Source organism: Aptenodytes forsteri, unplaced genomic scaffold (genome assembly GCF_000699145.1).
Source record: "Aptenodytes forsteri isolate BGI_AS27 unplaced genomic scaffold, ASM69914v1 Scaffold33, whole genome shotgun sequence".
Lineage (NCBI taxonomy): Eukaryota > Metazoa > Chordata > Aves > Sphenisciformes > Spheniscidae > Aptenodytes > Aptenodytes forsteri.
The window spans coordinates 2,875,138-2,887,355 of NW_008795037.1; the positions used below are offsets into that span (position 1 = coordinate 2,875,138).

The 12,218-nt window shown below is 36.4% G+C and overlaps 1 protein-coding gene across 2 annotated transcripts in view; it reads left to right on the forward strand.

Moving 5' to 3' along the window:
* CYLD (CYLD lysine 63 deubiquitinase) overlaps positions 1 to 12,218 on the forward strand; it is a 26,080-nt gene that overhangs the window by 6,397 nt on the left and 7,465 nt on the right. For both annotated transcript variants that reach the window (XM_009276718.2, XM_009276719.2), the window contains exons 7-14: positions 970 to 1,349; positions 2,852 to 3,017; positions 3,839 to 3,980; positions 4,532 to 4,654; positions 6,101 to 6,192; positions 7,328 to 7,394; positions 10,224 to 10,356; positions 10,980 to 11,088. In XM_009276718.2, coding sequence (XP_009274993.1) covers positions 970 to 1,349; positions 2,852 to 3,017; positions 3,839 to 3,980; positions 4,532 to 4,654; positions 6,101 to 6,192; positions 7,328 to 7,394; positions 10,224 to 10,356; positions 10,980 to 11,088 — 1,212 coding nt within the window. The remainder of the gene's footprint in view (positions 1 to 969; positions 1,350 to 2,851; positions 3,018 to 3,838; positions 3,981 to 4,531; positions 4,655 to 6,100; positions 6,193 to 7,327; positions 7,395 to 10,223; positions 10,357 to 10,979; positions 11,089 to 12,218) is intronic.

Genomic DNA, 12,218 nt, shown 5'->3' on the forward strand with positions numbered 1-12,218 from the left:
CTAGCAGTAGTAGCCCCTGAATTCCGTGAATCGTAAAAGAAAATGGGTTAAAATTGTTCTTGGTTGCCTAACAGATGTTGTTCCAACAACTTGGAATTCTGTTTAAAAATTAGTTTATTATACTATTTAAAATAAACAAGGTAAATATCCTATCTAGAAAGGACTATGGAAGTAAAGGATTAAATATATTTTTTTTTTAATTTTATACATTAACTTCAGTTAATAAAACAGTGTGGGGTGAAGAGGTGATGAAGAAGAGGCTTTTGCTCTGTGAATACCAATTGTATATTAGAGACCATGTAGAGAGATGAGAGAAGATACAGAACGCTTGTGCTATTACATCTAGTTGTGATCTCATTTATCAAGCACTGCATTAGTCATGACTTATTTAAATCCTTTATTCTTTATAGACACTGATAGATTCCTTGTGTTAGAACCAAAGTATATTGTGATAGAGCCAGGGGAATAAACACTTTTCCATTTGCAAATCATGTCTGCAAGCAATTACTCATCTCTGTATAAGCTGTGAACGAAATCCTTTCCTCAGTCACCCTGACCAATGAATTCTTCCTAGTTTTGCCCATTACAGTCATAATCCTTGGGGCTGTTAACTTGTATTCAAAGAAAAATTCTAATGTGGGGGTAAAAAAAAAAAAGTTTTCAATCTAAACCTTCCTGTAGTTTCTGGCTAACATCTTCTTTCTCTGTGCTGTTCATTTCCGTTGGTTGTGGTAAAAGTGGTAGGGCTACAGCAGTGTCTGCTCAGCCAGTTCTGTCTCTCCAGTGTTGCCAAGTGACAAACACCTTACGTGTGCCCAGCTGTTAGTGCTTCCTATACAGGACACCCATTAAATCAGATGTGGTTGCAGATACACTTCATTGGTTTGATAGCTAAGTCTTTCCTTTTGTAAGATGGGGACACCCCCCCGCCCCCAACATTTACTAACATCTTGATTTTGATTTTAACAGTTGCTGAAGACCCTGCAAAATCACTTACTGACTCATCTTCTGGATTTGGGCATTCTTCACCACCACTGCAGCCACCTTTAACCAACTCTGTGTCTACAGAAAACAGATTTCACTCCCTCCCTTTTAGCTTGACAAAAACGTCAAGTACTAATGGTACTATTGGACATAGTCCTCTCTCTTTATCTGTTCAGTCAGTCATTGGTGATGTAAATACTACGGCTAACCAGGAGAGTCCATCAACAGCAGGCCCAGTCGGGAACTCACATGGTCTTGAAGCAGGTTCCTTGGCTGAAGTTAAAGAAAATCCTCCTTTCTATGGAGTAATCCGCTGGATTGGCCAGCCCCCTGGAGTAAATGAAGTATTAGCTGGACTGGAACTGGTAAATATAAATTGTAGTTCATATAAATATTAATTACATGTTACTAATTTTGTTGCTGAGAGTTGGTGCCTGTATACTTTGCAAAAGCAGTCAGTCTGGAGGAATTTGTCCAAACAGGTTGCCATGTGATCTCCTTACAGCTAAATTCTTAGATGAGCTCTGACTCTTGTGGCTGCCTTAGACCTTACGCTGTTAATAGGCTCTGAGATGTCTTTGTGTCACAATGGGTAATTGAATTTGTAGGACTAGTCACTTACTTTAAAGGAGTGCCCCTTGCTTACGTCATGGAGATGTTAATTGAAAAAAGCCGACTGTATTTAAAGATTCTTTGACATGCAGATTTACATAAAACGCCTTGGCTGTAAGCGTCTTTATTGAATATAAATTTTTTGTTTGGTTTTTGCATACTAGCAAACAGGCAGTGTCAGAGTTACGATTGTCAGAGTCGTAACACTGGTTTTGATAATCGATGGTAGTGGTATTGTTGATTTGACAGCCATATGCTTTATGTGTTCCTGTGGACCCTTTGTAAATTCACAGTTGCTGCAAACGTGAATTGCTGTTAAGCACTGACATTTACTCTGTGGCAGCTGCTGCCAAGGTTGTGATTGGCTATCGGTTAAATTAATGTGTACGCAATTAGGGAGATTGGATTCTTTGTTTTGGGATAATGTTCAATAAAATTTCAGATAAAGCAGTGTACAATTACATAAAACAACAAACATCTTCAGCAAAGTAGGTGAGAATGTGACTGGAATTTCAGCTGTTACAAAAAATCCCGATGCTTCTGGTTGTTTTGGGTGAAGCTCAAGCTATAGTTTGCCACAGGTGTTCTCAGACTGCATCTTGGGATGCCTTGTGTTAAACTGGGGTCTTGGACTTGCCTGTCATGCATTTCTGCATTAAAACCTAGCAATTGTTAGTAAGCAGAGACTATACCTTAAATCATGTTATCAAAGATAAATAACGATAACTTGTTATTTTTCATATCTAGTTTGTGTTGTCTTTCCTTGATGTACATTTTGTGTGTTCTGAAGCAGGTATTTTTCTTGTGCAGGCCACAGTCACACTGGAAGTGTTCACACTACCCAATGCTTAGTGATTTCAGTTGAGTTTTAAAAGGTGCTCGGTAGTGCATGTGTGCTCTTCTAACTACAGAAGGAATCTGGAGTGACTAGCTAGCTTAGTTAAGTTCTTAATGGTGACTAGGTTTAATTCTCACTCTCCTCTCCCACCTTCCCCAAGCTGCTTCTGATGGAATTTTTGTTTTATTTTGGATGGAGTGAAAGTTTAGGTGTGAAGGAAAAAAGTGCGACTCAATTTCCTCCATAAATGCAGTTAAAGAACACCTCAGCTGAAGCTTTGTGTACTAAAATGCAGGAACATTGTATATCAAGCTTCAGAACACCTGAAGGGTGACTTATGGGTAGATATTTTATCAAATGTCTTACTGCAGAATTCTAGAAAGAAGAAAAATGGTGAATTCTCACTTGAATTTTCAGGAAGATGAATGTGCAGGTTGTACCGACGGAACATTTAAAGGAACTCGATACTTCACTTGTGCTCCGAAGAAAGCTCTTTTTGTTAAACTCAAAAGCTGCAGGCCAGATTCCAGGTTTGCCTCACTACAGCCCGTTTCCAACCAGATTGAACGCTGCAACTCTCTAGGTACTGAGCTTCTGCTTACTACTTATTTATCAGCTGGGAACTGACCTGGGTTTTGGTTTCATTTATTCCTGCAATATGTTCTTTGTCCTGAACGCTTGAAAATCTGTACATGTATTACTTAAATGAGATTAATGAATAGAAGATCAGTCTGTACAGAACATAATGCTTCTATGGATTACTTTTTTAGGCTTTAAAACAAGAAAATGTTCATATATTTAAAGACATTTCATAAAACTAAGGGATTTTTTTGTTATGCTGTACATTTTTTACTTTAGAAGTTGTAAAGCAATCTTGCTGAAAATGGTGTTTGCAACTCCAGTAATATGTGATTGCTTTATCAGAAATAGTTATTTTTCTATAATGTCAATTTTTTTTTCTAAATATTAGCATAGAAAAGCATGTATTTTTATGGTGGAAGTTAGTGGTGAAAAACTCAATTTTTTTTCTAACTTAAAACTTTTTAGATTTCTTGGGTCATGTTGTATTTCCTGGGACGACAGCAAAGAAAAAAGTGTCTGATACTTGTAAGATAGTGTGAACAGGGCATTTATAATGAGAAGAGAACTTCATTCCTACTGAATAAAATTAATTCAGTGCTGCAGGCTTTCTGAAGCACTCTAAGGTGCATTGTCAGTGAAATGTAAGGCCTTGTTCACTCTCTGGAAGACAAGTGAGTCTCAGCTATGATAAAATGCTATTCTAGTCCAGAGAAGCAATGCTAACACTAAGGCAGCAACTTAGCTATAAAACATTTATAGGAAAAATCTCAAGGGGGATAAAATTTGAGGCTTTAAAGTGTCTTTTGAAAAAAAAAATTTCAGCCTTTGGAGGTTACTTAAGTGAAGTGGTAGAAGAAAACACTCCTCCAAAAATGGAAAAAGAAGGTTTAGAGACAATGATTGGAAAGAAGAAAGGTATCCAGGGTCATTACAACTCCTGTTACTTAGACTCCACCTTATTCTGGTAAGTTCATAATTTGTATAGTGGCATCCTATGCTAGAAATGCAGAACACGTGATCGTTGTTGTCATGACTGTCTGTCTGTATTAGTGTGCAGCTTACAAAGTCATGCACTGCAATCTCTGACACATTACTATGCTCTTTCAACTTGAACAAGTTCTGCAGCATTCGCTGCATAACATGAAGTGCTAATCATGTCCAGATTGTACTGGCCCTTGTGTATCTATACTCTTTTTGACTGTAAATGGTTTAAGGATGAAAGAGTACCCAGGCTGGGGGGTGGAGGGAGGGAAATACCTCTTATAACTTATTTGCAAAATCCTGCCTTGGCAACTGGTTTTGTACTCTGCTGCAGAAAGGATACTGGGTTAGAGTGGACTTTTACTCTTTAGTACAGCTGTGTTGTCCTCTGTCCATAATTATCTCTTTTTGAGTTTGTTTAGTTCTTTAATTCTTCCTGTGGCTTTGCTTGGTTTGTCTTATGTTGCTCAGGCATCTGAATGGTTGTATCTTCCAGAATCAAAACAACCTTCCTTTTCTGTCTTTTCTTTGTAGTCTGTTTTCTTTTAGCTCTGTTTTGGACACTGTGTTACTCAGACCTAAAGAAAAGAATGACGTAGAGTATTATAGTGAGACCCAAGAGCTGTTGCGGACAGAGATTGTGAATCCTCTGAGAATGTAAGTAAAGACATGAACTGGTTTCTGGTCTAATACAAATTTTATACTAAGTCCTGCTGTGTATGCATTCCTATTGCAAACCTGAAAAGTTTGGCGAGCTGCTAGTCTGTTTGTGTTTGGGTGTTTTTTGGTGTTTTTTTTTGTTTTTTGTTTTTTTTGTTTGTTTGTTTTTGGTGTTTTTTTTGGGGGTTTTTTTGAGTATTTTTACTTGTTCTTCATTTTGTTTGTTTTTGGTGTTTTTTTGGGGTTTTTTTTTGAGTATTTTTACTTGTTCTTCATGGTAAATTTAATCAGTGCTAACTGGAAATAATTATTCATTGTTTGGTGATAAAATATTTTCACTAGTCTATTTGGAAATGCGATCAGCATAAAGGTATTGTAAAATTTGTATAGGTATGAATACAAAAGCATCGATGAATACAAGTTGTGTTTGTTCACAGCATTTGTATTTAAATGTTTTTAATGCTGTTCTTGACAAGAAAAGTATTTGGGTTATCTTGTGTGGAATTTCACAATTTGATAGGTTTGGCAGGGCTTTAAAAATTTCATTAATTTTTACATGTGGTCTGCAAGTGGTCAAAACGCTTCTGTTAAAAGAACTAACAAGAGCTTTGTAATTTCTTAGGCACAATGAACAAAGGAAATAAGGCAAAAATCTGCATGAAAAGTTATTTGTCTTTAGCTTATTATTATTTTTTTTTTAAACATGCAAACAATACAGTTGTAGTTCTGAAATTCTGTGGGCTGTCACTGAACAATTTATCACAAAGTTTTACTTTTGATTCCCGAATAAAATGATGGCTTCTGAACCCTTGTTCTTGTAAGGGTGTGTGTACTTTGCCTGGTGTGTTCCAGGGTTCTGCGGTATAGGTAGTAAGATACACGCCAAGTAGCAGAAATCTCAAATGGCTGAGAAGACTGCAAGTCTTACTTCTCCTGCCCTTTCCATCATGCTTAAAACTTTCTTTGAACTTTTTGTAAAGTTTTAGAGGAAAAGATTGAATGCTCAAAACTTCAGTTTCTTAGGTCAGCAATACAGTTCTGTATCTTTTTCTCAAATATTGAAAATTTTTTTTTATTAACAACTTCCACAGTGCTGTTGTTATGTGACATTCCGAAAATGATGTATTAAGCGGTGTAAATTAGAGTGAAATCAAAAGTAATTGACTGACAAATCAGGAAACAGTTATCCTGGTAAGTTAATGTTTAAAAAGAGCTCTTAAAGGTTATGCAAGAACATTGAGCACTGCACTAAATTTATACTGCATTAAAAAAACTGGAAGTCAGATTGAATATGAGGAGTCAGTACATAGTTTTGAAGAAATACTGTACACAGTTAAAGAGGGATCTGAGAGCCTGTATTTGAGCATTTAAGAGGGTGTTTTTTTCTGCTTCTCTGACTTGATCACAAACTAGCTAATAGCTTATTAAACCCATTTGTCTTAGATATGGATATGTATGTGCTACAAAAATAATGAAACTGAGGAAAATACTTGAAAAAGTTGAGGCTGCATCAGGATTCACTTCAGAGGAAAAAGGTAACTGGGGAGGTTTTCCTTTCTTTGAGATTTGTAAGAATCATAATATGAAGGAACTGAAATACCTTGCTATATAACTGTACCAGAACAAAACACACAAATACTTCCCTGTAGCAGTAATAGCTCTGCCAGAGATTTGAGTGACCATTGGGTGGTAAAAAGGTCTTTTCTGCTTCCTCGGGTCTGCAAGGAACCCTAGCTGTACAGTTTCTGCTGTAACAGTCTTTCACTGGCTGGATTTCTTTTCTTGCCTTCCTGTGCCCATGTAACTCCCCTCTAGCAGTTAGGGGAGATCTAAGGCTCTTCGTTGGAAATGAAGACTGTGATAAGGCTGGGGTTTTTGTTGTCTTTCAAAATGTCGCTTTGGTCCCTGAGGAATAATCTTTCCACTACAACATTTCATTGTCACAATGGTTATGTAGTATTTTAAGAAATAAAATGTGTAAATCATGTTAGAAAAATCAATTCCCAACCTTTTGATCTTTTGCTGCATATAATGATTAATTAGCATTGTAGTATTTAGCTCGTTTGTTTTTGTTTGGGAGAACACTACTTTCTCTGTAAATGCTAAATGCTGAAAACCAGTATTTATTGCAGTTAGTGGCAGGAAGAGAAATATACCAGAAAACTCTCAGTGTTGGGAGAGAATAGACCTCTGGGAAGCTAGCGTTGGCTGCATTCTTGATTAGAGAACTCGGTCTCTAGTTTAGATGAACTTTGTACTATTGTGTGGTTTTTATGTAAGTCACTACTCCTCACTGCTTCTCTGCAGTTTCACTGTTTTCTTTTGAAAGCTTTTATTTCTCCTGAAAAAGTTGTGTGGCACCAAACGATTTCTCTGAAATACAGAGCATCTTTTTGATCTTTGCTGGAAAGCTTTGTTACCCTGTTGAGCCTGTGTCTTTTATTTGGGCCATTTGACACCAAAAGAGTAAATAGAGGTTTGTGTCATGAAAATGTTCATGGTTTGTCATAATCTTATTGTCATAATCTTATTTGTTATAATAAAGCTGTAAAAACAAACCTTTACTTTTTTCCTATTAAAATTTTGAAAACTTTCATTTAAAATCAGTCTTGAATAATGTATCTGGTTTTGCATGCTAACAAGACTTTTTTTTTTTCCTCCCGCCCACAGATCCAGAAGAGTTTTTGAATATTTTATTTCACCATATTCTAAGAGTTGAGCCACTGTTGAAAATAAGGTGAATCTCTTTACTTTGTTGAACTCATCTATTTGTAGAGGCTGGTGAGGAGAGAGTATCTGCTGCCTTTCAAATTGAGATAGCTCTTAGAGCACCTTTGACTTGTGATTCATATTTCTAATAAGATTCAATATAATAAAGTTATACTGACAAATTTGACACTATTATCCTACCTTTTTTGGTAGGTGGGTTTTGCCCCACTGGTCTCTTGTTGCAAAAGCTCATGAACATAGTTTCATGAGAACTGGACAAAGATCCCCTGTCCTAGTGCTGTCTACTTGAGAGCCTTACTGTTGTCCTGTTAGTTATGCTGGAGAAGGGCTGCTGTAAGAGGACTTCTTAATGTGGCCTATAGCTTATAGCTACTTATTTCTGGGATCAGCTGCAGAGATTGCTGAATTGGTGTTTAAGTCATGGAAACTGTTTTGCATTTCTTCTTTAAGGCTAACGAAAATATTTCAATCGTTTGCCTTGATCAAGTTTGGCTTCTCCTACTTTATCAAAATAACAGATACTGGCATTTATGTATGCCTTTATTCTTGACTGTAGCACTACAAGAATTCAGCTGCCATAACTTGAGTTTAACACAGGTAGGGATTGTTGCCCAGTGTTGCAAGGCATTTCCCATAGTTTTTCAGTCCTTTTCTCATCGCAGGAATTGTATTAGTTTATATGCTGCTTTAGTTCAGTGGTGTGCAAGGTGTGTAAGTGGTGCTATGCAGAGATAGGGGAGCTAGGACACCATAACTAGACCATCTGTGTGTAGTATGCTGTAGTTCACTGCGTAGATGCCGTTTGAGTATACTGAGGCTATCTTCTGTGGTAGTTCTGTAGGGAAATTGTGAAAAAGCTTGAAGGGATGAGAGATCAAGGTATATTGTGAATTTGGAACTGTGTTCCTGCTTCTGTCTAGACGAAGGTCTATGTCTGTAACCTACTGTTAAGTTAAAACCCAACCAACCAACCAAAAAACAACCACAACAACTATTAACTTCAAGCATGTATTGGGTCTATATAGAAAAGTGTTTAGAGAATAGCTTGCCATCTTAAGACCCTCACAGTTGGTGTTACTGCCTCCCTTCAATTGTATGAAATACAATGTGCTGAGAAACCCCTGTGGCTAATGTATTATTCTGGTGAAACACCCGGGGTACAATACTATAATTATTTTAATAGTATTTATTATTATAATTAGAATAATAGCTCTTCATGTGAGAATGTATTTCTAGTTTTCGGTAGTTAACAGGTGTGCTGCTGTGGCAGAAATCACAGCTGAAAGGAGTAAAGTAAAAGCAAGGGAAGATGCCTCTTATTCCACTTGCACGTTTCTGCACCGTCTTCCACATTTCTTTAATCCCTCTTTTGTAAAGCTTGGCCTTCAAGGTTTTTGTCATGTCTGTGCCATACAGAGGAGAACAGAACTTCTGTTCCACCATTCAGCTTTTAGCGCTGAAGCTGATGTGTTTTGTGCACATATCTTAACTCTTTAAGAGTAACTCTTAGAAAGAAGGCTTAAAATTAATAACAACAACTTTGGGCATCATACTCTTAGAATCCTCTCAACACCCGAGTACTCTAAAAGGCACCATTGTCTTAAATGCTGGCTGGGTTGGGAGGAGGTTACCGTTTATAGCAAGTTTAATGAAAGTTCCCAGGAATTTCATCCCAGAAACTTTGAGACCGGGATGAAACAGCTCCTACCTAACTTTTCTTTTGCTATTGGAGGCCAGTTACTCCTATATGCTTTTTCTCCATAATAGCAAAATCCACTTCTTCAATGTGATCACAGTCTTCTATATCCTTTCTTATGTCCTTTCAGAGTATGCTGAATTACTCATCTGAAGCTCTCTTCCCAAATATCTCAGATTTATGTTTAGGTAACAGAAATATTACCTGAAAACATCAGTACTTAATTTTCACTTTGTTTTGAAACATCTGACCTCAAAACTTACTTAAATTGGTAGCTTAATCCTTTGTCTCTCTCCCTATAAAACTATGTTGTGGTTTTGTGGTTGTTCTTTTTTGGGTTTTTTGGGGGGTTGGTTTGTGGTGTGTGTTTGTTTGGTGGTGTGTTTTGCTTTTCTTTTCCTTTTTTTTTTTTTCTTTTTTTTTTTTTTTCTGAGGATGAAGAAGTTTATCCAGAACGCTTACTATGGCTAGCATTTGCAGTTAATGTAGTAGCCTGCCTTCTTAATGTTTGCCTAGGTGTGGAAGGCTGCTTAACGATTAGAGCTGGACGGCCCTTAAATCGGGATTATCCTTTTGGAGAGTTCTCTGTTAACTATATAGCAAGTCTAGCAATGCTAGCCATCTATGTGAGACTTCTACTGTAGGAAGCAGTGTCAATATCTCCCTGATGAAAAGGAAATGTTTCATTAAACCCAGTCATTTTTTTTAACTCCTTATTGGGAATATCATACGGAAGAGAATTATTGTTGTTCCTTTTAATGTTGTATTATTGAAACTCTTACTTGTCTTTCCAACGAAAGCTGCTTTAGTGTGCTGGAGTTTTCGATGCACATGCTTAGGAAGTATTTCTCGGCTGGTAGTTGTAATGCATAGGCATATATTTTAAAAACATACTCTGAAACTTATACTGCTTTTGTTTCTTAAATAAGTTTTTCTGAAATCAGTCCACACTTAATACTTGATTGCCTATCATCTAAGGCATTTTGTTGCTGTTGTTGGCCTTTTTTTTTTAAAGCACAATATATTTCAATGCAGAGAGGGTGTTGTATAGACTACTTTCTGATAGATGTTATTTTCCTAGTAAAATACAGTCATCGTTACAGTAGAGCTTCAGAATCTGTTTTTTAAATCTGTTTTTAGATCAGCAGGTCAGAAAGTACAAGACTGTTACTTCTATCAAATTTTTATGGACAAAAATGAGAAAGTTGGAGTCCCAACAATTCAGCAGTTACTAGAGTGGTCATTCATCAACAGCAACTTGAAGTTTGCAGAGGTTGGTGACAGCTGTTGCTTTGTTAGAAGTGACGATACCTAGATATTTGCCCATTCAGCAATGGGACAAAAGTAGGATTTGGTGCGAAAACAAAATGCGGACGTGTTGGAAATGGGAGTACTAGGTCAGTGGTACAGGTAGCTTACGTTACAAAAATACTTTAAGGTTGACTTAACGACATGTATCCTTTGGCTGAACAGACCAAAGTGATTTAGGTAAAGAATTACTAAAAGAAAACTTCTTAGTTACTGCCAGTAAGTTGTCTTAAGGACAAATATTTTGAGATACCTCTGTTTGTAAAAAGCTTCACAAAGGGAAGATTTTTTTCTACCCCTCCCCCACCCTCGATGGGGGAGCGTAGTCCAGTATATTTAATATCATACTTGAGCATGACTGGAACTTATGACATTTGACAATGACTTAGATGCCACTTTCCTGGTTTTTTTAGCTGTAGTTTCTCTCAAAGACTTAATTTTGGTTTGCTTACCATCTTGTTAATTTTGAAGTTGATGGGCTGCAAGTTTAAATAACATGAATATGTTTATAGCATTAGAAGGATGTCTCTCAATTTAGACAATTATCTATCTCAAGCTCATTACATTATATTCTGGCATTTTACCTAGGCACCCTCTTGCCTGATTATCCAGATGCCACGGTTTGGAAAAGACTTCAAAATGTTCAACAAAATTTTTCCATCCTTGGAATTAAATATAACAGACTTACTTGAAGATAGTAAGTATACAACATTGTGTTGTGTAATAAAAGAGAGTTGTTGAGAGTGACTTAACAGTGAAAGTAAGTACTCCTGGTAGTTCTGGTGGGGTTTTCTTGTTTGGTTTTTTTGTTTTTATTAAATATTTAACAAGGTAGTGAGAGATGCTCAGGCTGAGGAGAAAGGAAAGTTTACTGGCTAGAATGCTTTTTTTTCTCATGTCAAAAGCTATAATTCAGAAGAATGTATAGAATATAACTTCATTGCTTATGTTTATTTAATTCTTGAGTATCTGTACAACTGAACTTGTTATTTCAAGACAGTGTTGTTAAAATTGAGTTATTACCAGCAAAACATCTCATTAATATGGCGGGTGGGAAATCTTAAAAGCTAAGTGTAGCACCGAGATTGGTTAACAGATGTGTACAATGTTGACTACGTTTCATTAGTCTTCATCAGTTTGTGCTGCTTGTTTCTAAGCTTTTTGTCACTAGTTCATCAAACTAGAAGAGATCCTGAGATTAATATGTAAGCCTGCAGCATGTAGTGATGGTGCATTTTTTAACTATAAATCTATCACTTTTTTTGTGACCTAAATTTCTGACATTTGTTATCCACTGAATTTTTCATTGCATTACCTAAGAAAAGACACCTGGTTTTAAATTTGAGATAAGAATTAATAAAACTGCTAAAATTTACTAGAATAGTAGTCTTTGAAACTATCATGGCCTTTTTTTTTTCACTGTCATGGCCATCAGCTTATGCTATTTTTTTTTTCTGGTGTATACAGACATTGGTACAGCTAGCTTAGCCCCTATGATGAGAGAGAACTAACTTGATTTAAAAGGCTGGTTTTACTTGTTCATGCAGTTGATAAAACTTAATTTTTATCATCTTCCATTTTGCAACTTACCACTCTAAACCTTTTTCTCTTACTCCACATTATGTCAAAGGGAAGAAGTTAAATACAGTGGTACATTTCCTGCTTTCATTGGCAATCTGGATTTAGCTTTTTTAATGTCGTGTTTTTCTCTATTTAAAGTAGTAATCCTCCCTCCTTTCCATACCCCTCATCTTAAAAAAAAAAACAAAAAACCCAAAACAAAACCAAAACCCCACACAAAAACAAAAAAAAAAAAAAATGTTTTCA